Source organism: Leuciscus leuciscus (genome assembly GCF_965113295.1).
Source record: "Leuciscus leuciscus genome assembly, chromosome: 12".
Taxonomy (NCBI): Eukaryota; Metazoa; Chordata; class Actinopteri; order Cypriniformes; family Leuciscidae; genus Leuciscus; species Leuciscus leuciscus.
This window is the reverse complement of record NC_138736.1, coordinates 9,211,873-9,239,183: the sequence shown is the minus strand read 5'-3', so window position 1 is coordinate 9,239,183 and position 27,311 is coordinate 9,211,873. Positions and strand designations below refer to the sequence as shown.

Sequence of the window (27,311 nt, the reverse complement as noted above, 5' to 3'; positions counted from 1 at the left end):
ATATTTTCCATAACCAAAGAAATTAGAAGTCAGAGCTGCAATAATGAGGCAGCCTAGTCCTAACAATAGCAACATTTCACTGCTCGAGCACTTTATTGAACAAAATTCTAAATTGTTCACATTATCACACATAAACATATAAAAACAGGAAAAAAATATATAAATGTGTTTTTAAGATACGATTAAACACTTTGGATGAGTTTACAGAATTTGCTAGCTGGTTTGGCCAAACACGTGAGCATTTCGGTTCTGACGTCATTAAGGATCTTGAGAATGAAAACTTTTACAGCAGCAGCAACGCGGTGTGTGTGTGTGTGTGTGTGTGTGTGTGTGTGTGTGTGTGTGCGCGCGCGCGCGCGCGCTATACTCTCAGGTCACCAAATGAATGGATTCGGCTCGTGTATGGGCAATTTTTTAAGCACCATCTAACTCTGGATTCAATGCATTTATCACTCGGCATCAGTGATGACTTGGCTTCTGTTGTGGGTTCTTCTTGCTTGTGTACCACAGGTAAGAAACATAATTATTTATTTAAGGGTTATTTATTTAACCCACATTGAAATCAACTCGTAATAAACGCATGCAGTTAAATCCATGCATGCCCAGTATTAGGCTATATGTGCTAGCCATCAGCCACGAGATAGATTATTTCATCACTGCAGTCGATATTTGTTATTTGGAGACAAAACCAAATATGCGGTGGAAAAAAATAGGAATGAATAATATTTGAATTTGTGTTAACAGAAAGGTTCTGCCTGCAGGCTGCACATTACAATTGATTTTACCTATGTATATACCTGATTAAATTGATTTTTTCTTTTTTATTATAATATTATTTATTTTCTGTGTTAAATAAAATTAATATAAGAAATAAATGTATCAGAGCAGCTTAAAATGATTCTCAAATATATTCTACTCTCTAATAAGACCCCTCTCATTATCAGACGTTATTACGTAACAATTTTGGCATCAGTAGTTCTAATCCCCCTATTTTCAAAAAATGTTCCATCACATTTAAAAAAAAAGAATCCACATAATTAAAATGTAAATGCGCTTAAAATATGTGACAGGCATTCTTAACAAATGACCTAATGTTTCACGCATTTAAGGAATGCAATGAGAACACATGACATTGTCAAGTGTGAGACTATACTGCCACCCTGTGGACAGAAACGAGCATGTTTGTCAAGATAGCGAGTATTCAGAGAAATACTCTTATTGGTTTGAATCATTTGACGTTTTTAAAGCTTAGTTCGCTCCATTTTGTCTTTGAGCATGACAGCCACCCTCTGTGTTTTAGATACTTAGAACTGCCACACTGACAGCATTCTTATGCCTTAATTATATGAACTATGGCAACTATCTGCTGCTAATCTCACACAGGCTATAAGAGGTCAAAGGTTAAGGAGCCCTGCTGTAAACCAGTTCGGTTTACTTTATGTGTGTTGCCATATCAATCAGTCATCAAACATGAGGGCCTAAAGCAGTCAACTTCAAGATGTCTATTTATCATCATGACCTGTCCTTTAAAACTCCATTATTTACATCAGTTTGACTACCATAATTGATGGGGTACAAAAAAAAGTTACATTGGCTACCATAAGATGATAAATATTTTTGTCTACCCACCCATTAGCTCTATTTGTTTCTTGACCTGATGTGCAATAATTTGCCAGTACAAATTGAGATCCATAAACCGACAAGAAGTCTATTTCTATTATAATTTGATACATGCAGGGAAGTGTAATTAGAACTGGTTCATTGCTCTGAGATATAGCAGTGTCTTATGTATTGGCGAGTAATGAAGCTACATAGATTCCAATTTATAAATTGCAGCATAAACTGCGTTTAGAGGCTAAATTGAAATGTTTTACATGTCTGAGATAAATAACAACAAATTAAGATGTTTATCTGTGTCACCTAAGACTAAATCATGTAGTGAGAATACATAAACGCTTCATTCCGACCCATTTTTCACAATGTCTGTAGCCAGAAGAGAGCTTGAGGGAAAGAGAAACAAAAGCCTAAATGTGTCAGAAACAGGAATCTGTTGGGATTGTGTCTTGTAGATTCACAGGGCATTTTCCCAGGATTCTTCTAAGATGCTGTCCACACCAGAGCCCGTGTCCCCGGAGCCCTATAATCGCACCCAGTACTGCCAATGGCCCTGCGAATGCCCTGAAACTCCCCCCACCTGTCCGCCAGGTGTTAGCCTGATCACGGATGGCTGCGATTGCTGCCAAGCATGTGCCAAACAGGTTGGGGAGGTTTGCAACGAGAAAGAGAACTGTGACCATCATCGTGGCCTTTACTGTGATTACAGCGCAGACAAGCCTAGGTACGAAAAAGGAGTATGTGCGTGTAAGTGTCATTGTACTAACACAGCCTTCTTATTAACACTGTGTTCCGCTCTTAGATTAGATTACCATGAAGATTTAAAGCTTGGATTAAGGTGGCGGAACCCAGATAAACCAAGCCAGGGGACGCTGAGCAGAATTCGTTCTCTTCACCTTTTAGCATATGCTTCTATATAAAACACCACATGCTTTTCTTGGTATTGTATCCACCTTGGATGTGATAAACTTGACTTAACTCATTTTGCTCTTTTTCACTGTCCAGATTTGCCAGGCACTGGCTGTGAGCACAATGGTGTGATCTATCGCAACGGCCAGAGCTTTCAGCCCAATTGCAAATACAAGTGTCTGTGTGTAAATGGGGCGATTGGATGTGTGTCGCTGTGTAATGAGTCTCAGCCCCCCAGGGTCTGGTGCCAGAACCCACAGCGAGTTCAAATCCCCGGCCGCTGCTGTGAGCTGTGGATCTGTGACGAGTCCAGGAGGGGGCGCAAGACAGCGCCACGACACACAATGGCCGGTATGATCTCAGGTGTCTGCCGTACTTCCTGCAATTTAATGAAAACTCATTCTGGGCTGATAAGAATTGATCTGCATAATTAAGAGATAACATAAAGGGATTTATGTTGTCATCTTTTACTTGTGGTGTTGTGATTCGCATCAGTTACCAAAAATATATCCAGGTGAAACTCAAAAAATATGAATATCGTGCAAAAGTTCATTTATTTGAGTAATTCAACTTAAAAGGTGAAACTCATATATTATATAGAAAATGACATGCAAAGTGAGATATTTCAAGCCTTTATTTGTTATAATTTTGATGATTATTTATGGCTTACTAAATTTCTGAGATTTTGAATTTGGGGTTTTCATAAGCTGTAAGCCATAATCATCAAAATTATAACAAATAAAGGCTTGAAATATCTCACTTTTCATGTAATGAATCTATATAATATATTAGTTTCACCTTTTAAGTTGAATTGCTGAAATAAATTAACTTTTGCACGATATTCAAGTTTTTCGAGTTTCACCTGTATACCACTATATAAGGTTTCCTGAATGTTTTTCACAGTTCAGGGTTTTTTTTAGGTTTTTTTTAGTGATTTAAAAAATGTTTTTAATTAAAACATTGCCAACAGAATATAACAAGGAACCTGCTGGGGTTTTTTTACATTAAGATAGAAAAGTATTCTGGCCTGATTTTCTATGGTCAGAATTTGTGGTTCCAGACCTGGAAAAGTCATGGAAATTTCTATATTAAATATACATTTTGTAGTCATGATCAGTTAATTATACTATAATTATATTTATTATATTAAGTATAATGTAAATGTACACTACTGTTCTACAAAAATAAGAATAAAAGTCTGTAGAAGACTTTTGATCAAAAATACAGTTTTAAAATACAATTTAGAATGTAATTTATTCCTGTGATGCAAAGCTGAATTTTCAGCATCATTAGTCCAGTCTTCAGTGTCACATGATCTTTCAGAAATCATTGTGATATGCTGATTTGATGATCATGAAACAGCTATTATTGTTCTTAATGTTAAAAGCAGGGAATAGTCTGTGATACACTTTTTTTCAGGATTCTTTTATGAATAGAAAGTTCTAAGTAACACCATTTATTTCAAATAGAAATATTTTGTAACATTATAAATGTCTTTACTGTCACTTTTGATCGGTTTAATCCATCCTTGCTGAATGAAAGGGAAAAAAAAAATACTGAACCCAAACTTGAAATGGTAGTATATAAATAATTCTTAAATCTCACGAATGAAAAAAGCATTCATTGTTTTCTCTGCATTCTTACAGCCCTGTCTAGTATAAAGGACAGCTGGCACAAGAACTGTGTGACCCAGACAACCTCCTGGAGTCCCTGCTCAAAGACCTGCGGCCGTGGAGTGTCTCTACGCATAACCAACAACAACAAGCAGTGCCAGATGGCCAAAGAGAGCAGACTCTGCAACATCCGGCCTTGCGAAGTGGACATCACAAAGCACATCAAGGTATAGCAAGAACGCAAACATCAGATTTATTGTAATATAATGAAGATCAAATTTCAAACTGAGAGTGATATGAATGACTATAGTGTATAAAAGGATATTTTCTGACTCTCCACAAGCCTGGAAAGAAGTGCTTGAACATCTACAAGGTGGAGAGGCCACACAACTTCACCATGTCTGGCTGCACTAGTACAAAAACATATTGGCCCAAATACTGTGGAGTGTGTACTGATGAGCGCTGCTGCATCCCCTTCAAATCGAAGACCGTGGAGGTGGACTTCCAGTGCCCGAACGGATCCGGCTTCACCTGGCAGGTCATGTGGATTAACGCCTGCTTCTGCAACCTGAGCTGTAAGAACCCCAATGACATATTCACAGATCTAGAGCAGTACCATGAGAGAAGTGAGATTGGAAACTGAGTGTACGAAATCGTGCAGAAAAGTCAATATTAAGATTTGGGTGAAAGCCACAGATTTGTTTTTCTTTAATTTGTTAATATTTAATCGACAATCATCATTCTTTCTTGTATGAGACTTTTTTTCCTATTGGAAATATGAAATAAACGGACATTTCCTAATATATGCTTTTTTAAGACTATGTGGCCTCTTGCAACCAAATTATTCACATTTGTTAGGTTATTTCAACCAAGATTTTTTTTTTTTTTTGTCACATTGTGACAAATATATCCTTTTGTACAAATTATGTAAGTAATAGATATGTAAAAGGCAAAGTTCCTGTTGACTTCGGTAGGTAGATGTATTAATTTATGCAAAAAGTTCATGTAAAGATGAAATCTATATTGCTTTTTGTAATTTCGTACCTTTTTTGTCCTTGGAGCGAGTTATGCCTTATAAAGTTTGACCTTCCATATACTATAACGTTGTGTATGGACACAGTTCTGAGTTATCAAATAAAAAGACCAAAAAAAACTGAGTAACCAGCTTTTTATTTTTATTTAATAAATACAAACTGTTATTCCATTAAAAATGCAGTGCATCAGGTTGTTTTACATTTTTACAAAGCGAGGTGCCTAAGCAGCAAGCATTTGTTTTAGTGTGCGTGGAAGAGCAGGTGTGTTGCTTATATTTATCTCTCTTTCCAAGTGATCCTTCGCTTTATTCTTTCAAAGCCGAGAAAAAAACATCCAGTCCTAGTAGAGGATTCCATGGCACATTTTGTTCAGTTGTGCTTGATTGCATAAAAATCATCAGTTACAAACAAAAAAACCACTCATATACAGTCATGTATCCTGTATCCTTATATCTACAAATTATTGTGTTGAATTTAAACTAATATTAAAACATTTAATTAATAAAAATCATTTAAAATCACTTTTTAAGAGCATAATTTACTGAGTTACAAATATAACCCAGAATAATGGGACACACACAGGAAAATTAAAATCAACACACTGGGAGCTTAAACCTTAGTTTTATAAGGTAGGTTAACATCATGAAAAAAAAATACCACCATCTCTACTCTGTGGTCAACCCATCCCTTTTTCCATTCAGTGAGGTCCATTTCAACATATACAGATTATACAAATTAATTATGCACTCAAACTAGCTTGAAAAAGGTGTGGTGTAATAACTTGAGAGAAGAAATTAAATCGCAGACTAGAGATCAACATAAATTTACAAACATGTGCCCTTCTCAGTGCCCAGTATGCTTTGATGATGACCATCACAACGTCTCTGTGCTGCATTGCCTCTAACAACAACAAGACAGCCATTGCGCAGGGTGCAAAAAAAGAAACAACTCTCCTCTGTCCACCCTAGCCACTCCTTCCTCAGCGTTTCCCCCAGGAAATCGTCTTAAACACAAGACACTTTGGCGTAAATGCTCCCTGACTAATAAAATGGTGCCTGAGGGACCCCTGAGGGAAACATGCGGCAGTCTTGTTGCGTGGGTAGTTAGTGGCAGTGCAGCACAGTCAGAACAGAGAGGTTAATGCATGTGTGAGATGGACCGGAGACAAGGTCACCAGTCTAACAGGACACTTCGGTGGACTTGGGAGCCTGGTCCACAGAACTGTCCATGTTGTCGGTGTGCGAACGTCCACGTTGGTTTTCGGAGGTGTGGGCTCGAGCGCGGCCTTCATTGGTGTGGGAGCGACTGCGGTTGCCCTCGTTGGTGTGCGACCTGCTGCGGTTCCCGTCAAAGGAGGTGATGCTGGATCCGGATGCTGTGCGGGAACGGACCAGGCGGGTCATGCTGGCAGAGGGCACTGAGAGGCAGAGGAAGACAGATTAGGATACATATTTTAAAGTTTTTTTTGCATTTGCTTATCAAATCTGATGTATGTGTTATGTTAAATCACATCTCCAAGTTTAATATAAAGAAACACTACCGTTTAAAAGTTTGGGGTCGGTAATATGTTTTTGAAAGATTTCTCTTATGCTCACCAAGGCTACATTTATTTGATAAAAAATACAGTACAATTGTGAATTATTATTACAACCGTTTTCTTTTTTTAATGTATTTTAAAATGTAATTTATTTCTGTGATGGCAAAGCTGAATTTTCAGCATCATTACTCCAGTCTGTGTCACATGATCCTTCTGATTTGCTGCTCAAGAAACATTTATTATTAATAACAGTTGTCCCGCTTCATATTTTTTGTGGAAACTGGTGCATTTTTTTGATAAATAGAAATGGTCTTTTTAACATTATAAATGTCTGTCACTTTTGATCAGTTTACTGTGTCCTTGGTGAATAAAAGTATTAATTTAACTTACTGATCCCAAAGTTGTTAGACAACTTATCAAAATTACACACTTCACTTTAAGAAAAGGAAAAATTTAGCAACAAGTAAGGTTGAAATTTAAATCACACCTCTAGAGGGCAGCACAGCCCTGACATATATATTGTTATTTGTACACGAATTTCACATGAACAAAGGAGTTCAGCCAGTGCGCCATGGGTATTTTTATAAAGTCACAGCTGTATGGTAAAATACAGACTATACTGAACAAAAATACAACAACAATACTTACTGTAACCCATGCCCTGAATGAAGTACTTGAAAGCCTCTGTTAGCTTCCCAGGCTAAGGAGGCAATAAAAGGAGACAGAAACAGCTAATCAGGTCGAGGTGGAAAACAGATTTCACTAAGTACATGTTGAGAAACAGGATGGATTCTAACAGCTGGTAGGAGCAGGTGGCAATCTGAGAATTAGAACTCTGCCATTGCCGTACGTAATGAGATTAGTGCGCGCTTCATCCCTAATGATCATCCTGTACCTTGAGTAAACTTGTAAATTAATCTAAATGATCATAAACTTTATAAATACACACCTGGTCGACCTGGGGCAAGCCTCCACAGTCAGCCATCTGAAGAAAGAAGAGGCACATGAAGTGTTAGTTAAAATGCAGGGAAAACACAAATGCGTCACTGCTTGTTTCTCATTTCCGTTTCTGCCATTCATGCAGGTGTCTAAAACACCTAGTGCTCCATTAACTCCACTGGTCTCAGCACTTATCGGTGATAAATAGGCCATTTCGGACACCATAAACCTAACTCTTAGTCTACCTGAGGGTGGGCTGTGGAAAATTAGGTCAGCCGAGGTAAAAATCAGCCCCGAAGCTGGCCAGTGTAGACCGCTTCTGCTCTACCTGGGTAAATTAGTCACTAGATAATGCTGAGCTATCGGAATCTTATCAGCACCGACTTTTCCATGTGGGCTATAAGTACCTGCCAGCTTCACTGGAGGCCACTCACCTTAAGCAGTGTGGCTTTGGTCGGGTCCAGCTTTGTGTTGCACTCAACCTGTACAGAAAAAGGGCATTTTAAACTACTAAATATACATGCAATAGATATAAAACAACAGTGTGCAGGTTTAAAAAATAAATAAATAAAGTCCAAAATATTTTATTTTTTTTTTTACTTACAAGTATGGCAAATATAATGAAGTGAAGTAGTCCTGGATTAAATTTAAACCTACCACAGCATCCACTGCAGGGGAACTGTCTCCAACCACCAGGAGTGCAGGACATCTAAAAACAGTGTGACAAAGTCATGACTACAGGAAATCCATCCTACATTCTCGAAACGTTTTTTAAACAGTTTCAGACTTACTTTAGAGTTCTGACATTGACGTGGCCACCGGGTATAGGCCTCTCGATTTCCAGGTCTCTGCGGCTGTGAAGTGGATGAAAACATTGATTAAATGTTATGTCAACGGACATTGCTTTTTAGCAAGACGTTTTAGTTTTGGTATTATGCTTACCTGTTGTAGGACTTGATAAAGAGTTCCAGATTGAACTGGTTCATGTCATTCACAATGTGGTGACGGTACCTGCCAATGAGATCATGGTTCTGTTGGATTTCCTCCTGGAGAAATAACAATAATAAACCCATTCATGTTAATATAAATTCATTAATAAATTCATTTATATATATATAATATATAGGGTTATATATAGGGTTATATATATATATATATAAAATTATCTAAATTGGGTCAGACATTAAACTTGACCTACCTTTCCGAACAGGTGAGAGATGAGCATGTCAGGCATGGCATGAGTCCAACCAGAGATCTGTAACATATGCGAATAATGAGCCCATGACAGACACAAAAGCTTGAAACGCTATATAAATTATGAATTTGAGTGGTTAGCACTCACTTTATGTGCTGCCCAGTCCATCCAGCCTTCAGCACATGGGTTGATGTTTATTAGCACAAGGCCTTCCACCATAGCAGGGTAATCCAACTAAAAAAGAAAACAGTATTTCATCTAAACACATTTAAACTCTTATTTAATAAAAATATTTAAAAAACACAAGTCAAGCAGTATTTTTGGGACATTCCTCAGCAGCTAAACTAGCCAAATGAATGCCAAAATCCACAGGAAAAGAAACTCTCTTTATCCTGGTTTAATTAAAACTTGAAATCACTTAATAAAAATCCAAAAAGAAATCAAACTCACAGCAAACTTAGCAAGGATATAAGCACCTGCTCCAACAGCCAAGCCAATCACACTCTTCAGTCTGTGGGATTTAAGAAAATCAGTTTAGGATTAAAAAAAAAACTGAAATCTACCTTAAGCTGTTAAATAATAAAATAAACATCTCACCCAAAATGTTTAAGGATTGATGGAAGAGTCTCAGATAGTTGGTCCATGGAAGGGTACTCATATCTATATATATATACACAAAAGTCAATTATTATATTTCTGCATTAATTTATAGATATCCACTTGTCCGTCTAAATATATTATAACTCACCCAGTGGAGAAGGTGTTAGCTCCCTCTTGCTGCCCTGGTGCATCTACATGACACACAGCAAAGTGCTGCATGATCTCTTGCATGTCCTCATGGCTGAACAAGGGTTCAAAGCAGCTTTTGTCTATTGGAGAAGCATAATATATCCATTAAAGCTTTTATACTTACGAAGAACCTCTTGATTATCATGTCTTGTAAAGCAAAATAAAAAGATTTAAGGGACATTTTCAACAGTTTTATGACTGGAGATACAGTTTAAGATGTATAACAGCTTACGGTTTAGTCCAATATCATGGAAGGTGAGGATGACGGGCCGGTCACCCTTAGGAACTCCTTTCATGGTACAGTGGATTCTGCCATATGGAGTCTCCACATCATGTTCCTACATGACAAGACAATGCTTATCAGCATCTGCTGAACCATCATAAGCAGCATTAATCTGATCTGCGGCTCAATTTACTCCAATAACGCATATCTCAACGACAACTTGTGAATGTTTATTCTGTGTAATTAACAACCTTCAGTTTTGTGACCGTTTTAAAAGAGTAGCCATGCAATTTAATGTAACATTTAAAGTTGAAACCTGTCTGCAAATGAACCACAGACCAACATGCAAACATTTTAACGCTCTATGCACTTTGGTTATAAATCTAAAGCTCACAGTCCATGAAAACTATCCGTCTGATTTCACAAAGCATCAAACCCCGATTATGACTGACACAGTAATTCCTTTCTGTCAAAACCCTTTGAACCACTAAGACAACAAAAATGGTCAATGAAATCCCTAAAATGTATGAGCAAAAAGCAAGATGAAGGCTTCTACTCACAGCGACTTCTATTTCGAATACTAATTCCATTTCAGAGTCTTCCAGAACCATGGCTGCCAGCTTAGTAAATTACTAGTAGTAAATCAATAATTAGTAGAAATGATGTGAATGAATATAAGATCCGATTGGAAGTAAGCTCCTGTGGCACTTTGCTAATATTCATCTGTGCGCAGGGTTTTATACCCCTGTTGCTCTCCGCTCGAAATAAGCCCCATGCTCCCAGCATGCTTTGCACCAAGATCAAAACAAGTTAATTCTAGTTAACGACATCCGTAAATTGGATCAGCCTGTGTCAGGTGCTTGGAGTAGCCAACTCTAGGCCATCGGAAACTTGGGCATGTTGTGCAGCCAAACTATAATGGAATGACTGGGGTGGCGGTTCACATTGAATAATGGTTGTCTTCAAGTAAATCAGCTATAAAATGCAATTGAGCCTCATAGAAGCTCAGCACATGGTCATGGCCAATATCTGCTGCTACTTGTAATATTTCTTTCATTTTTTCAGTCTAAAAGAAATGACTAAAGTACATTTGAAAGACCACAACTTGACTAAGATAACATTTCCCAATGAGATTCTGTATTTCTTTATGTTTTCCCATGTTTCAAAATAGAAGCTGCATAACCACTAAAACCAACAAATCATAAATCATCTCCATTGGATTGAACTTTAACTTTCAATTTAACTTTCTTAAAGTTAATTTAACACTAGTGACAAACAATGACAAATAACCGCCATGCACTGCAAGAGTCATTGAGAAAAGTCTTTGAGTGCAGGTCTCCGGTCAAAGATCAACTGACTTGACGTTGTAGAAACTAGTTTCAGCTGCCTCAAATTGAAGCACAAGCTGCTACATCTAACATCTTTAACACTGACAAGGACATAAACATCTTGGCTTTGTATAGTGACTGAACACAAACATATGTTGTCTCCCTATTGGCACTAATCTCTTTAAACGGGACGAGGCCTACGTGAGCGGCTCAGGCAGATGGCCGGTGTATCCCTCAGCAGCCCACGTCATTCATCTAGAAGCTGAACACTCTTATTGAACACATGACCCAAACTTCAGGACTTTAATCTGTGTGAGGATCAGCACGCAAGGCCAGTTGGATGCATCTCAGAACTGCTGTAATGCCATGGTGTCATGACTGGCAAAAACTTTTCAGTTAAAACGTTTGTCCAGAGTAAAGTCCTATGGTTTAAAGATCTTGAAAGAGTTATACATACTTCGTCTCATCTCGTTTGGATTATTGTACTTCCTAATATGTTGGAATATCCCAGTCCTCTGTCACGGCTTCAAATGGTCCAAAATGCGGCAGTCAGATTTTTAACTGGGGTTCGTAAACGAGAGTTGAATTGAATGGTCTGGCATCTTCTTATTTGTCTGAACTTTTAAACTTGAATACGCCAGTCAGATACTTGCGGTCCTCAAACAATAATACTCTTTCCTTTCCAAGATCAAGTTTGAAGTTGAGAGGTGACAGTGCATTTGCAGTTGCTGGACCTAGGCTAGGCCAGCTAGTCTGTCTGTGTGTGTGTCTGTGTGTGCATGTGTGTGCGTGCGTGCGTGCATATATATATATATATATATATATTTATATTACAGAAGCAGAAAACCATCCAAATAAAATTCCAAAATGAAATGCTTGCCTTAATCACCAGCTGCTGGACAGCCTCCCTTAACCCCTAGAATAGAGAAACAGTGTAAGTTAATACTATACGTGTGCACAACTTTCTCATGCATAAAAATGTACATTCATTACAAATCTTGACCAAGACAACGGTGTTTCCCATACTTGCAAATCCCTGTCCACAAGCAGAGGCTTTGACTCAACGACCTGGATCTCATCCATTCTCAACGAGGACACCTAGAGGTAGGAAAAAGATGACATTAACGCAACAAATAATAACAACAAGTAAAACTTCATATAATTTACCGCTAACTTCCTCCAAGGAAGGATTTTCTGTATTTGCAGTTTTAGATCCAGCTTTTGCAATTTTGGAGTTTAATTACAGCAAAACAGACACATTTCACACATTATGCATACATTTCTTTGTGTTTGTTTTTAAAAAAAAATGATTATTATATCCTTAGCTTTTCCAAACAGCCCAATTTGTTTTGCATGATACAGATCATGCATTTCTAAAAGACTGTTGATGCGCATGCAAATTGAACGAGAGCTTGAACAGGCTCTTTGTCTGACTGAGGTTTCTAAAGGTCACATGTCAGGCTTTTCCTCTGTAGCGGGTCTGGACGCTACACACAGGAAGCCACAGACACAGCTGCTTCCATGGCTCCTGCAGTCCCTCCACCCCGTAAACACTAGCCATTTTTTCCAGCTCTGCTCCAAAACCAGCATGAAAGCCTTTGTGTCTTATCATCCCACAGGTTCGAAGAGTGTTCCTGTACCAAGCCCCTATAAAAAAGGCAGCAATTGATTTTCTAATTCACAAACGAGCTCTAGGAACCAAGCCAAGCTGTTTATCAAGAGGAATTCCTGTGGTTCAAAAAGCATGATTGTGCAGTCCATCATTTGCTGAGGTTTCTACAGAAGCCCCCTACACACATTCCTAACCAGAATCATGTGAGATCTGAAATTACTCGTGAATACTAACCAAGCTAGAAGAAATCAGCTTAATATGAGATGTTTTTTATTTTAAATATTTAAGTAAAGTCAACAAGTAACGGTCCGCTGGCAAGTAGGTCACCTGCTTGTTTTTCAGTTACCTGCCCTTATGGCCTCTCTTTACTAATCTTTTACCTGGGAGTGGCTGGCAATGTCAGTAATGTCTCAGCAGGATATAAACTGAAGTAACATAAGGACAGATCCTGCCCTTCCCATACCCTAGAACACTCACTATACTTCAAACCTTGTCCATCTCTCCAGAACAGGTTTCCATTTCAGTTTACAATGGTAAACATGACTTACTAATCTCTTAAATTAAATATTGGAACGGACAACGGATACATTTTATATTTGTATGAACGTGCATATGTTTGTTTTCCTTAACTTTGGTTGCTTTATTGCATTAAAAATCAGTTACTATTTTTATGTTGGAACATACAGTACCAGTATTTCATACAGAGGCGAGGGAAATGCTTCTTTCACTTCCCATAACCATTTCTTCTTCTTTTTTTCAGTGATTTCCAAATTTCAATTAACTGTGTCACTATTATCACAGTTTCAGAATCATCAGAGTTAAGTCCATCTGCAGAAACAATGACTGCTTCCCTAATCTTCGGGAATCTTAAAATCCACATTTGATCTAAATCTGGAAGCCTGGAATTAAATCTGGAATTAAGCATTTGTTGAGTAGACCTATATTCTTATACCGCGAGAGATTTTGAACTTAATGCACATTAGATCGATGACTGCAGGGGTGCTGCATTCTTAAAAAATGTCTTCTCACGTTTAAGCAATAACACTTGTTGACCTATAACACTAACCGACAATAATCTCTGATCTTTACAGCCATGTATGCATAACTTTATAATCGATATACATATTTTATACATTATCCTTCATGTCATTATTGACATCAGTAAAGATGTCTATATATACAGCCTGCTCTGAGGAGGCTACAGTACATAAAGTAATTCTTTAAAAAACACACAGCTCTGATGCACATCAGGCCCAAGTATCAGATGTGGCTCTGATGCTGCTTTGCTTTTGTGCAAATAATTATTTTAAGTGGCAGTTGTGGCCTAATGGGTAGAGAGTAGGACTTGTAACCCGAAGGTTGCGGATTCGATTCTCAAAACCATGGGAAAAATGTAGGTGGGAGAGCGCTCTCTTCCACGACTGAGGTGCCCTTGAGCAACCCTAACCCCCAATTGCTCCACAGGCGCCACAGAAAATTGCTGCCCACTGCTCCGGGTGTGTGCATCCACGGTTTCTAGTGTGTGTGTTCACTACTCACTGCTCCTAATGTGTGAGGAGGTGGACTTGGATGGGTTAAATGCAGAGGACAAATTCTGAGTGTTTAAATCATTCATGTCATGTCACTTATATTTCTATTCATACCTAATTGAATAGTATTGTTTATAATTCAAAATGTTTGTTAAATCCTTGCATTTATATATTTGATATATTCCAAATTGTATATTTAATATGTTCAGTTCCTAAGAAAAATTCGAAGCTTATATGACAACAAAGTAGTCTATTGAATCTTTACGATCTGCTTTGAGAATAAGTAAGCTTGACATTAAAATTATTAGTATTTCACAAATGTCAACAGTGCATTTTAACTATAGGCCGTTAAGACTAAAAACTAAAGTAATACAAACAGTTAAGTCAGCATATTGTGTCTGATCATACAAATGATGTTATTCAGATGGGTCAGGTGAAATAAAATGTAACCCTTAAAGATAGATAAATGGTTGACTCTGATCTAGTCTCTGTGGTTTTCATGTCTGGTCTCAGTAACCTGCACTGCTCATTTTGCATGTAACACACCTGATTCAAGTCATTAGTAGAAAGCTCCAAAAACTGAGTTTAGTTTGACAGATATGAAACTGAAAGACATACAAAATGTGCAGTGAGGTGAATACTAATGTTAGTAGATATCGCACAGCTCATATTCATTTTACCACTAGAGCTCACTCTACTTTGTTGACATTTGCACGTGCGGCCAATCACACGCACGCGCGGAATGATAAAATAAATAAATAAATAAAAGAAACTAAGCGGTTTCGCTGTACAATAATAGCATATGTTTACTTTTTCACTGTTTATTGTTGCTGTTATTGATACTGTTTAAACCGGGTATCTTTTCTTCAAAGCTGATAAATACATATTTTGTTCGATATCATGTCAGAGATGTTTTACACACGGTCTGCGGTTTTATTAGATAAAGAAACAGCCATATTGTAACATAAAAAAGAATGATATAGCTCTTTTTATGACTTACCGGTTGATTGTCCCAAGGATAAAAACAAGAAAGTCCAACAAAACTTTAAGGTTTTTGCAGATTTTGAGGGTGACAATTGACTACGTGCTGCTCGCGACAGGATGTAAAACTTAGGCAAGCAATTATAAAGATGTGCGTTTAGTCAGTCCTGCCCACTCCTCCTTCTATTGGGTAACTTCATTGAGTCATGCGTTCTTTCACAGCATTTCGTGAGATATGATGACTGTGGAAATGTCTTGAATATAGGACTGATCTTTCACATTATAAAAGGATTTTTCTGTCCCTGTTTGATGAATACTAATTGCATATTAATAATACAGAATACTTTCAAAACTGGTTATTAATTTGCATCAGTAAAGTAGCCTATTGTTCAGAGTGCATGCCTTTGTATCTATGCGTGTGTGCCCTATCTAACAACACAATGCTTTCACTGTGTTTAGCTTATTTGAGGCAGTGATAACAAGCACATTCACAATGGACACATTGCTCAGGAACTACCAATATGCTGATCAACTTTCAAGCACCATTTACACCACAAACTGACTTAAAGGGGAAAGTAAATGCAGATAGAATTTACTTCTAAAGCTATGTTCAGCATGAGAGACTTTTCATAAATCAAAACTGTCAGGAGATCGCAGATAGGCTATTTTGGGTTGTTTGATGTAAAGCAGGGCAATCGGCCAGGTCATATTGTGTTGTGGAAAAACACTGAAACCATTGTTAACCAGATAAACTTTTATGATTTTAAGATTTATAGGCAAATACATATTGAATCAAAGAGTTGGCTGCTCAGGGTTCTAAACTAGGTTAAAGAGAATAATAACTGATAAGGTTGGTGGACTTTTACCTGACAGGTTCATATCTCTGTGTACTCAGAACAGAGTTTCTCATGGAGTGGTGCTACACTCATTTTTAATCATCCACCTATACAGTCTCCATTTATATAAACATAAAAACAAACTTGATTCCTGCAGTACTAATAACATCATAGAGCTATAAGTTAGAGATTGACTAGTAACTAGCTTTCAGCCATTCTAAATGAAATGTTATAGAACACAGTGTAAAGGATATCATTCAGTTATGTCAGAACTTTGTGCTAAATTGTGGTTTATTTGAGTGTCAAATGTGTACACTTCCCACTTTTCTGTCAGGTCTCTGTTTTCACAAAATCTGGGTTCATGACATTGGCTTCTATTCATGTCCTTGCACTTGAAATACAGAGCAGGATTCATCTTGAACAACTCGTATCTGGTTTGCACAACATGGAGGTCATTGGATTCCTCGTAAAGAACAGATAAAACACTGACCTCTCTCGTCCTACAGGCTCTTGGCATCAGACGAATCAAGTGAATAAAAGGAGGTTCAAAACCAAAGGCCGTTTTCTGCATTGGCCATCCAACAACAGGACAAAACATTCATTATGTTATCATTTAAACCACACAGAAATGCCCACATAATCCAAATGAACATTACAGCTGGTACTGGATCCCGATATAACAGTATTAAAGGCCCACACGCCTTCCTTTCAGGTATTGAAAGGTCAATGGGGGCTAGTTTGATGTAGAAATGTTGACTGACAAGAGAACAGTACTTTCTTGCCCTTGTCCCTTATCATTGCGGTCTTGTCTAATTCTACAATGTTCAAGAAGATGTTTCACTATGATAGTATACATCACAATAGAGGAGAAAAGACAAGTGCAACTTCTGTTTCATGCTGACTTTAAACTGCATTAAACTGCTTTAGTGCAGATGTAGTATATGCTGCAATAACAGTAGTCAGATGTAGTATGAATCATACTATGCCATGATTCAGACACACATGACATGAGACAGCAGTCTGCAATGTAGGCCTCACCTCAACCTATCACATAGTTCCTCAGAGCGGGTGCTACTCAGTTCAGTGTCTCGTATTACTGATTTACCAAAGAGGATAAAAAGACGTCTTAAAGTTCCACAATGAAAATAAACATTATTTACAGTGAATAATGGGAGCGTTAAAGCAGTTTATAGTCATTTTTTTAAAGTATTAAACAGTGCATAAATCACCAAAATGTGATGGTTTCATTCACAGAAGATGAAATAAACAAGTTGCAGAATTAGGTCATGAAGTAGATGTTAATAAATGATGAACTAGGCAATGATGTGCAAAGACCAACTCTTCCATGTGCGATCAAAGTTTTATGGATTATGTATTAACGTGTGTTGTGGAATAGCACATACAGCAGCTCATAAACAGACAATATAAACAACCAAAGAAGTCCAACCAAAGTCTTAATCTTCATCATGTCTCAGCTGTGAGGAAGTGCCACTGGAACAGGCATAATATTTTTAGAGGTCATTTCTGACAGAGGCTGTTATATGATCTTCGATCAGTTTATCTCCATTATCAATACTTGTCAAAACAATTATAAGGGCAACTTTACTACTCAGTTCACTTTGATGCTTATGATAAAGTTACTCAATAACTACAGCCATAAATTGCAAGGCATAATTCTTCACTGTGAAATAAATATTTGGTGTAGATGTGCTACTTTCTGACTACTGACTATTTCTAATGTCATTATTACAAATGGTCTACAGCTCACACAGTTGTTGCTTCGTTTCTCACAGCAGTTTTGTCCAGACACACCCTGGGCTGTTCCCCGGCCAAATAAACCACTCTGCATGAATTATTTTCACAGCTTCGTCTTCACCAATAGGTGAAAGTGGATTGATTTCATAAGTGTTATTGTACCAGAGCTAATTCGCCTGATACAAAGGGCCCGGATGCATGGGATCACCTACATGAAAACTCCCTCTGATCCACCATGTCCACTTAACTCTGACCTGACAACATGGTTGCATTCTTGCTACAGGTCATTGCCTTTGCTGATAAGATGCAACTGATTACTGAAGGGGAAAATTGCTCTGACCTGACATTGTTTTGTTTTCCATGAAAATAACCTTTAAAACAGGACCTAAACTCATTCACTAACAACTTGCCAAAGGCGACACTACAAGGTAACCAGCAACCATCTTGTCCAAGCCAAATCTTTAGGTTTTAAACATTGCTTGACTGCAACACAAAAGTCTAGAAAGGTGATAATTATTTGTGTCATCCATGAATCAACAACATACATAAGTCTATATAGTATACCTGTTATATTTCCATGTATTTTAGGCTAGATGGGGAAACTGTTGAGGCCAAACAGGACTTCTGCACCACAGGAGGGCCACAGGTATTGATATTACAACAAACAGGAAAACTGGGTTTGGAATTTCTGGAGAAAAGAAAAACAGTTCAAATAGTCACCTTCTGATTCATCTGCCAAAGCTGGAGAGTTTGGTTCCGCAGTCTATGCTTGAAAATTGAATTCTCTGGAAATATAAAGATGGAAGTTTCACCTCATAGTGCTGAGAAATGCAAATGAGATGTTTTGCCCTTGTGCAAAGCTCATGCTTTACAGTGGTTATAAAAATAAACACTGAAGGAAAGTATCCAAGTGTCTTTGAAGGTTGAGCAAATAAAGTGAAATAAGTACTCAATGAAGAAATTACTTGCCCACTGATTTTTCAGTAAACTGGAGCCAAAGGCAGTGGTAATAATTACTCCATTGCTGAGGTCGATTATGGACACAGCTGCCTTGCTAGTGCGATCTCTCTGTTAATCATTTTATCCACCTTTTGACCTTATAGCCAGTCATAGGACTTTCCTCTCCGGTCCACACAACATGTTCACAGCATCAAAACAAAGGCACATGATCACATGATCATAAACCCAAGTTAACTTATTTTCTAATGAAAGGCCAAGACTTTTTAAAATATATTGAGGACACAAATGTAATAATCTGTCCTAGACAGACAGACATACAGACAGACAGACAGACAGACAGATAGATAGATAGATAGATAGATAGATAGATAGATAGATAGATAGATAGATAGATAGATAGATAGATAGATAGATAGATAGATAGATAGATAGATAGATAGATAGATAGATAGATAGATAGATAGGCAGGCAGGTACACAGGCAGACAGACAGACAGATAGATAGATAAATAGACAGACAGACAGACAGATAGATAGATAGATAGATAGATAGACAGACAGACAGACAGACAGACAGACAGACAGACAGACAGATAGATAGATAGATAGATAGATAGATAGATAGATAGATAGATAGATAGATAGATAGATAGATAGATAGATAGATAGATAGATAGATAGATAGATAGATAGATAGATAGATAGATAGATAGATAGATAGATAGATAGATAGATAGATAGATAGATAGGCAGGCAGGCAGGCAGGCAGACAGACAGACAGACAGATTTTATAAATCATGAATTATAGGGTTAATATGATGAAACCATCATGTAAAGCCCTTGGTCCACCCATGAGATGTTGAAACGCTGTTGTGACTAAAAGGATCACACTAGTGCTCACTCAGCCCTCAGTGCTGTATAATCACCTGTTTCACTAAACACTAAGGTGTGTGTCAAACGTGCATGACCTCACGTACTCAGTGCAGACGTGGCCAACGTGACTGGTGCGTCTCTGATGGGCGGGGCTAAGGTAGTTTTGTATCTTCTTATCTCTGTCTCTAGCCGTGGAATAAGACCGTAGTGGCCGGTTAGTTTTTATGACAGTAATCTGTTAACAGACATGATCTAAAATAATGCCGAATTCGTTTGCAAAGTGTTAAACGTTATTTGAACTTTACTTTGTCTTGAAAGGGCTTTACTGTTTAATACAAATACCCCGAAATATGATGATCCCTTTGCGAGGGACCTACTTCCAAATATATAAAGGCATGTTTAAAACCCCATTTAAAGGCTATATGAGACAATGTTAAGCGCCATATGCCTATTAGCTTGTAAACATGTTATTTGCTAAATGCTGTAGCCTAAACTGACTTTTCAATTGCTGTGGTACCAAAGCAATTTTTTAAATATTATCTAATATTAATATTTACTATTAAATGTGTCTATAATATTCAATATATAAACCTGAAGAGAAACATTTTAAATTCTAATATTGAATTTGTAATGTAAATATTGAATGTTGTGGAAATTGGAGGGCCTTCAGAGTTTAATACTTCCTTAAACAGCATTCATATATATGTGGTGAAGCAAAACCTTCATCATGAAGATTTCACATGAGATTGAGATGCTGCTGTGTCCACACACCCTCAACTGCATGCAACTTTTACTGGTGCATTCAATGCACACACAATAACAATTAAATTATAAAACATAAAACACCATCTTTTATTTTGTCTTAACTGTTTATTTCATTTTATTTAGAAAAAAATGGATCTAGTGTTTTTCATAGCAGATTGTTGAGGGTGTTTTGTGGATCGAAGTAACACATTTTTTTGTTGTTGATTTTTTAGCACTTTCAATGATTACCGAACAACACAGTATCTTGTGGCATGGACTCTGCTTTCCTTTTATATAGATAGATTTTTAGAACTATATCTTTATTGTTATCGTTATAGGCCTAGTTATCGTCCTTGGTGTGAACGGGGGCCTTACAGACGCTTAGAAGCTTTTAAGGGGTTCCCATCATGGAATCTTTTTATGGATTTAGTTCTTAGTGATTTTAATAAATTTTTTACTTTAACTAAATTGTATAAATTAAAAGCTTGTAAACATTTTTTATCACTGGAAAAAAATTCCATAATCCAATAATTAAAGACATCTCTCCTTATACATCCTTTTTTTTCTTGAGTGCATGTACCAGTTCCAACAGGACTGTGAATGTGAAACCAAATGCATGTGAGACAAGTATTAATTATGTGACTAGAGAATAAGACTACTTCCTGATAACACCTGTTAAAAGTGCAATTACCTCTATTGCAGTTGTGATATCTCCACCTGTCTATGCCACTACTGTATGAATGAGCACCACTATCATGATGGAGGTGCAGAAAGAATTGTATATGCCTGTTACAACCTACACTCACCAAAACAACACAGACTTGTGTACTCAGTGGACTTATTTATTTAAATGAGATAATGGGTAGTTTACGTTATTGCAGGACAGTCAACATCAAGATGTGGGCACAGAGAGACGGCATAATGTATCATTAGTTTCAAAAATACTTTACTCGCAGACTGGCATGAGAGGCTCAGGAGAATAAGAATTAGCTTCTTCAAGTGCCTGAACGGATAGGCCAGGAAACACGTTTATTATACTTTTACTTTAAATAAAATACTCTGTCCATCTGTCCACACAAGTTCTGTAAGTTCTTACCTAAAGATAAATGCTAATACAGCTTTTTTTTTCTCACAACCCTTCAAATTTTTAAGTTTCAACTTAAATTACAATTTTCATTTCAACTTAAATTACATTAAACTTACTAAATAGTTGAACCTCAGATAATTTATAAAAAAATAGTAGAACATTTCTTTACTTATTTTGATGAGTTAAAGCAATGTAAAAACATGTTGTCATAACTTATTGATCATATAATTTTTTTTACAGTGTTGTAAAATCAAACAAGAGGGGAAAGAGCATCAAGATGAGTATCTATTTTAAGACTAGACAAACAGTTTTAGTCTGTGGTATATTTGCCATCCCTTATCTTTGCATGGTCAGTCCAAATGGTGTCGCCTCATTGAACAGGTTTGGACATCTACAGAAATATTAGGACAGAAATATTTAAGTCATAATCATATAGTAATCAGTGTTCTTCAGTGGTGTGTTTGGGTGGATAATTGATAAAGAATCAAGGTGCTATATGGAATAGAGAAAGCTCAAAATTGTTGGACAAAAAGGTTTCGGGCCATCAAAGTTACTGCTAATGTTATGTTACTGCTCCGCTACTTAAAATCGATACAGAAGATATTATCTTCTGTGGAAATTACACAAAACTTTTAAAAAGCCTTTGACTTTGAGACTTTTACAGCCCAAAACTGACATCAGTATTTAATTTGTGGGTTGTTAAAGATTACAAATAAGTATAACAGTTTCCTTTAAGCGACATTTTATTATATATGACAGGCCTATTCAAGCTTTTTTTTTTACACATCAAAGCTTATTTTTTGACATGTTTTATGTTCCATAATTTAATAATATATCAATAGTGTTATTGCACATGCTATGTTTACTTCGTTTATTTAATATTTTCAAAATGTGAATGTGTTTTGGTATAGCTAGGTCCATTTCTGATCTATTTTTATCGGTTTTTATAGACCTATTGCCCGTGTTTTAGGTCTAGTTAATCAATTAAAACATCAATGTTCATAATTTAATTTTAGTTTTCGTCAATATCTAACATTAACGTTTTACTGCCACCCCGTGGCAAATGCGAAAATAGACCTTGTGGCGCAAAGTAAACCAGTTTTGACGGGAAATCGTCTCCACTATTATATGAACATTATCTTGGATGATGTGCTAATCACCGATTACCTACTGATCGACATGTTTTGTTTGGCGTGCACAAACATTATTTTAATGGTAATAGGCTATCTGATAGGCCTAAATGCCTTGTATTCTGAGATCTCACGTTTAATGTTTTGTAAATGTTTGGGGTTGATTTAGGTTCATCAGCCTAACAATATTATAGTCTACTGAAACATGGGCTTAAAAAAAAAAAAAAAAAGAAAAGTGTGTAAATGCCTCAATAACATTTTAGCTTTTTGTATGACTAGGCCTATAGGCAATTTTTTTTAAGTTCAAATCTATTCTTTGTAGTCCCTAAATGAATATAGGTCATTAAGATGGTTACTAAATATTTAAGATGATATTACAGACTTTATAGCTATTGCAATATTATCATACAGATTTAGACTGAAATAATCTATTAGAAATAGGCTAGGCTACTCTACAAATAAACGTATACGTTTACAGTAGACCTATTAACTATTAGGGCTATTATGGTAGCTTATAAAAGTGCACAATTAATATTAGGCTTGTATATATTATATTAATAGCCTCTTATTAGAAACAAATAAATAGTAAATGTCTTCAGATCTAAATCAAGCTGAGTAAGCCACAATCAAATGCAAAGAACACCGTTTTTATTTAAAAAAAAAAAAAAAAGAAGTTAAAGATAAAGTGCAATTTCAGAATATTTACATTTGGTCACTCTGGATGTTCACCAACTGACATATCTAGTATCAAACATTAAAGGAGATCTGAGGAGAACGGGGTGATCGTATGGGAGCTGTGGAGGCAAAGACAGTCCAAACGGAGGTCCTGAAGACATACGAGGTCTTTTTGCTGAGACAAATTGACATCCCACTGCTGAAACAGGGTAATAACACTCCACTGTGTCATATTCATTTTTTGTAATATTCATATTCAAGTTTTTTCTCTTGGTCGCTCCACATTGTGCGTCTACATAGCGTGGGGATTCCTCCAAACACGTGCTGCGCATGCGCTTCACTTCGCGGTCGCTCTTTAATATTGAGTCTATGGAAAATGGGCCTGTGAATTTGACTTCGCGTTTGTTTTCCGCGACTGTGTTGACAGGCATGAGAGGCTCAGGAGCATAAGAATTATCTTCTTCATCCACCTGAAGTGCCTGAACGGATAGGTCTGGAAACACGTTCATTATGTATTTGAAATGTCGGCGAAACATTTTTGGAGTAATGCCACTCTCATCCACTTTCCAGAAGTTCTTTTTAGGATTTGGATAATCCGGATCGACTGGAACCTAAAACACACGAAATAGAAAACACTGTTACTAATACACAAATACAGTGTGATTCGATGCTTAAAAAATAGAATAGCCTAAAATAGCCTTAGGACAAACGTAATAAGTTATAGCCTACGCACCTTTGCAAAACACCTGTTTGATGACAGGCAGACTCTGATGTTGTTCTCAATGCCTTTTTTGTCTCCGAAGACAAATGGTTCCAGCTTCTTCATTATCTGCACAAATAAGGTACAATGTTAGCCTACTTCATAGAAATGGAAGACACTATTAAATCTTATAGGCCCATCTCAATAATTCATGACTTATGTTAGGCTAACTTACCTGTTTGAAAGTAAGCATCTTATCCGGTGAATCTTGAATTGCATATGCAATAAGTCCGATGTATGTTCCTGTAGAGTATTTTTTGTACTTCTTCCTCGGAACGACGCTTGATCTTGGCAGCAAAACATTGAATCCTCCGTTAGTCATCATGATGAGCTCCTGGTCCAAACTCAGACTGAACACTGAGAAGATCAGCCTCCATTTATATCCAGGCTGTAGCTTTCAATTGGTCTATAGGTGTTGCATTCCATTAGGCCTAACTGCTGTTCATAAAAAAGAAGTGTGAATGGCCGGGCGTTTTCTTAAGCTATATTCCTCTAAAATATGCATTGGCATTCTACCTGCAACAAGAATGAGGTAAATTGTTGATTTACTTTGTTTTTAAGAAATAGCAGTCTAAAACAGTGGGCATATTTTAATGTTATGCCTCTTGTTTGTTTTGGACAAATGAAGTAGTCTAGCCACCCACGGTGCAAATAATAGGCCTAGATGTTACTGTATAAATAAAGGTGGATTATATTTGCTCCCCAAATTAAATACAGGCTCTGTGGTGTTTAATTCAGTATATATGGTAAGTTAATTCTTTACACTAAAAGTCTGGAAAAGTCTGGAAAAGTCATAAGTATATTTAACTTATGGAACAGGCATTATTATTGTTATTTGTATTACATTTATATTAATAGGCATTCTTTTATTTACAGTTATTTAATTTAACAAAGCAAAGAAAACAGCTTATGACTTAGGCTATAACAAAGGGAGTTGCTAGAAATATCAGCATTTATTTATTTACTTACTTATTTACAATTAAGCTTTGCCTTGAATATTTCTGCCATAACTCCAGGGTTTGGCTTGTAGACCTAATTTGAACTGGCTATTGCTATTTTTTCTCTTGTGCTCACCAATGTTGCATTTATAAAAAAATAAATAAAAAAAATACAGTAATGTGTTGTTTAAGAAACGTTTCTTATTATTACATATCAGTGTTGGAAGTTGTGCAGATTAATATTTTTGTGTAAAGTGTGATACAATTTTCAGGATTCATGATGGATAGAAAGTTCAAAAGAACAGCATTTAGGCTAGTGCTGTCAAATAGATTAATTGCGACTAATCACATTTAACTTTAAAAAGTTTGTTTATAATATATATGTTTATATATTATAAATATATATATAAACACAAACGTTTATATATATATAAAAACACAAACGTTTATGTTAGATGTGATTAATCAATCATTTACATTACTTTATTGTCCGTTTTGATGAATTTAATAGATCTGTGATTAATTAAAGTATTCATTTATTTATAAAAGAAAATCTTACTGACCCCATACTTTTGAATAGTGGTGTGTAGCTTAACACAGATAGGCCTACATAATAAAATAAATGTATCTTTGAGGCTGAAATGTTGAACTTAAGAAGGTAATTAGGTTAAATACTGTACAAATTAACGAAGACTTACCATGGCACAAATGGAAACAAAAACAAACAAAATAGTCATAGAATATTTATTCATATTTATTTGAGAGAGGTGTTTAATTGCACATTATCTCTCGCTAACGGGTTTTCTAATTGTGCTATTAAATCAGCAAAGGCGTTCAACAATTATAGTGATAATCGTGCACATCACATTTGCAATTCACATGAGGATTGAATGTTCGCGCATTGACACGCCGGAACGACAAATCTGCCTAAAGATCCTTACGGACAAAATAAACTGTAACAGACACCTATCGTTGTTGTACAGGGGCAACGTAAATCGCTGTATTCTTGTATTGTATTTTGTTTTTCCTCGTAATGTCGTTATAGTTAAAATACCTCGTAGAATAACATGTGGATGGGAAGAATGAATGAAGAAAGCTCTCCGTCTGAATATTCAATTATCACTCCATCTAGAAACCAATGTGTATACACCAGCTGTTACTGGTAAGTGTGACGAAATAACACCAATAGCTACATTTCTTATTTAATACACAGCATTTTATTTCTCTGCAGTGAGGAGAATGTGTGGAAATTGTGCGAATATGTCAAGGATCAGGGGACGTGCTCGTTGGATGAGGTTTATGCAGTATTTATATCTAACGAAAGAAAAATGGTGAGGATTTTACTCTGTCTATACGCAAATATTATAACTATGTTTGTTGGTGTACAGTTTTTATACATGTGAAATTTGCAGATACCCATTTGGAAACAAAAATCCAGTCAAGGTGATAAACCAGTATTCTGGGTAAGACAATTTTTAATAAGAAAAAATAAATAATTTTTATTGATTCTTTACCTTGTACTAATGCAAGATTTCTGTGCACTTGCCTTTAGGATTACCATGTTATTCTTCTACACACAAATAAACAAGGACAGAGCTTTATATATGATCTAGACACCGTCCTTCCTTTCCCTTGTTCACTTGATGTATATTCGAAGGAGGCCTTTCATTCTGACGAGCATTTGAAACATGCTTTCTGGAGGTCAGCAAAGAAGTATCTGATCTGAACTGCATTTATCAACACGTTTATAACGCTAACCATAGCAATCTCAGTCTAATGCAACTATGATTGTCTACTGTGTTTTAGGAAACTTCGTGTAATACCAGGGGACACCTACTTGAAGAAGTTTGCTTCTGATCGTTCACATATGAAGGATTCTTACGGGAACTGGCGAATGCCACCTCCAGCATATCCTTGTTTAGAGACATCAGGTTTGTTGTCAAATTATTTGGTGCAATATCATAATTTGGTTTCTTTTTTCCTCTTACACAGTATATCATTTTCACAGACACTAAAATGAATCTTGATGACTTCATCTGCATGGATGCCCGAGTGGGACATGGAGAAGTTTACAACCTTTCAGACTTCGTTCAACGCTTTGTGATGAAGTAACATGTTTTTTGCTTTATGCCAACACTTTTGTGTTGAAAAATGTCCATAAACAGAGCCTCAGGGAAAGATCCCATTAACATGGACAGTACTGTGACTAAGCAGGCCGCAAAATAGCCTACATATTTGTTGCCTGTCAAAC

The 27,311-nt window shown here is 36.6% G+C and overlaps 4 protein-coding genes across 4 annotated transcripts; 2 read left to right on the top strand and 2 right to left on the bottom strand.

The window, feature by feature from the left end:
• Positions 1–311: 311 nt before the first annotated feature.
• ccn4a (cellular communication network factor 4a) lies at positions 312–5,969 on the top strand. The gene is made up of 5 exons (XM_082187110.1): positions 312–510; positions 2,070–2,361; positions 2,620–2,874; positions 4,170–4,363; positions 4,480–5,969. The coding sequence occupies exons 1-5, from the start codon at positions 466–468 to the stop codon at positions 4,777–4,779; spliced, it is 1,086 nt and encodes a 361-aa protein (XP_082043236.1). The 5' UTR covers positions 312–465; the 3' UTR covers positions 4,780–5,969.
• ndrg1a (N-myc downstream regulated 1a) lies at positions 5,291–15,467 on the bottom strand. Its single transcript, XM_082187105.1, has 16 exons — positions 15,323–15,467; positions 12,208–12,279; positions 12,062–12,097; positions 9,863–9,968; positions 9,590–9,710; positions 9,439–9,501; positions 9,292–9,352; positions 8,989–9,075; positions 8,845–8,901; positions 8,589–8,692; positions 8,438–8,500; positions 8,304–8,355; positions 8,081–8,128; positions 7,657–7,692; positions 7,356–7,407; positions 5,291–6,587 (listed from the first exon to the last, which is right to left on the bottom strand). Exons 2-16 carry the CDS (start codon positions 12,262–12,264, stop codon positions 6,349–6,351), a joined length of 1,182 nt encoding a protein of 393 aa, XP_082043231.1. The 5' UTR covers positions 12,265–12,279; positions 15,323–15,467; the 3' UTR covers positions 5,291–6,348.
• Positions 15,468–18,333: 2,866 nt separating this feature from the next.
• LOC309511779 (forkhead box protein H1) lies at positions 18,334–25,437 on the bottom strand. The gene is made up of 4 exons (XM_082187117.1): positions 24,298–25,437; positions 24,096–24,191; positions 18,707–23,973; positions 18,334–18,582 (listed from the first exon to the last, which is right to left on the bottom strand). Exons 1-3 carry the CDS (start codon positions 24,445–24,447, stop codon positions 23,413–23,415), a joined length of 807 nt encoding a protein of 268 aa, XP_082043243.1. The 5' UTR covers positions 24,448–25,437; the 3' UTR covers positions 18,334–18,582; positions 18,707–23,412.
• Positions 25,438–25,651: 214 nt separating this feature from the next.
• Positions 25,652–27,279, top strand: ntaq1 (N-terminal glutamine amidase 1). The gene is made up of 6 exons (XM_082185170.1): positions 25,652–26,222; positions 26,292–26,391; positions 26,473–26,523; positions 26,613–26,761; positions 26,867–26,991; positions 27,069–27,279. The coding sequence occupies exons 1-6, from the start codon at positions 26,128–26,130 to the stop codon at positions 27,170–27,172; spliced, it is 624 nt and encodes a 207-aa protein (XP_082041296.1). The 5' UTR covers positions 25,652–26,127; the 3' UTR covers positions 27,173–27,279.
• Positions 27,280–27,311: the final 32 nt, after the last annotated feature.

What these genes read in the sequence shown, in the direction of transcription:
- ccn4a (XM_082187110.1), top strand. Translation starts at nt 466, where the DNA reads ATGACTTGGCTTCTGTTGTGGGTTCTTCTTGCTTGTGTACCACAG. An exon ending in TTCTTGCTTGTGTACCACAG is followed by an intron (nt 511 to 2,069) that starts GTAAGAAACATA and finishes TGTGTCTTGTAG; the next exon opens with ATTCACAGGGCATTTTCCCA. An exon ending in CGAAAAAGGAGTATGTGCGT is followed by an intron (nt 2,362 to 2,619) that starts GTAAGTGTCATT and finishes TTCACTGTCCAG; the next exon opens with ATTTGCCAGGCACTGGCTGT.
- ndrg1a (XM_082187105.1), bottom strand. Translation starts at nt 12,264, where the DNA reads ATGGATGAGATCCAGGTCGTTGAGTCAAAGCCTCTGCTTGTGGACAGG. An exon ending in TCAATCCTTAAACATTTTGG is followed by an intron (nt 9,353 to 9,438) that starts GTGAGATGTTTA and finishes TAAATCCCACAG; the next exon opens with ACTGAAGAGTGTGATTGGCT. An exon ending in CATTCAGGGCATGGGTTACA is followed by an intron (nt 6,588 to 7,355) that starts GTAAGTATTGTT and finishes TCTGCCTCTCAG; the next exon opens with TGCCCTCTGCCAGCATGACC.
- LOC309511779 (XM_082187117.1), bottom strand. Translation starts at nt 24,447, where the DNA reads ATGATGACTAACGGAGGATTCAATGTTTTGCTGCCAAGATCAAGCGTC. An exon ending in AGATGCTTACTTTCAAACAG is followed by an intron (nt 24,192 to 24,297) that starts GTAAGTTAGCCT and finishes TTATTTGTGCAG; the next exon opens with ATAATGAAGAAGCTGGAACC. An exon ending in CAAACAGGTGTTTTGCAAAG is followed by an intron (nt 23,974 to 24,095) that starts GTGCGTAGGCTA and finishes CGTGTGTTTTAG; the next exon opens with GTTCCAGTCGATCCGGATTA.
- ntaq1 (XM_082185170.1), top strand. Translation starts at nt 26,128, where the DNA reads ATGTGGATGGGAAGAATGAATGAAGAAAGCTCTCCGTCTGAATATTCA. An exon ending in GTATACACCAGCTGTTACTG is followed by an intron (nt 26,223 to 26,291) that starts GTAAGTGTGACG and finishes ATTTCTCTGCAG; the next exon opens with TGAGGAGAATGTGTGGAAAT. An exon ending in TTGAAACATGCTTTCTGGAG is followed by an intron (nt 26,762 to 26,866) that starts GTCAGCAAAGAA and finishes ACTGTGTTTTAG; the next exon opens with GAAACTTCGTGTAATACCAG.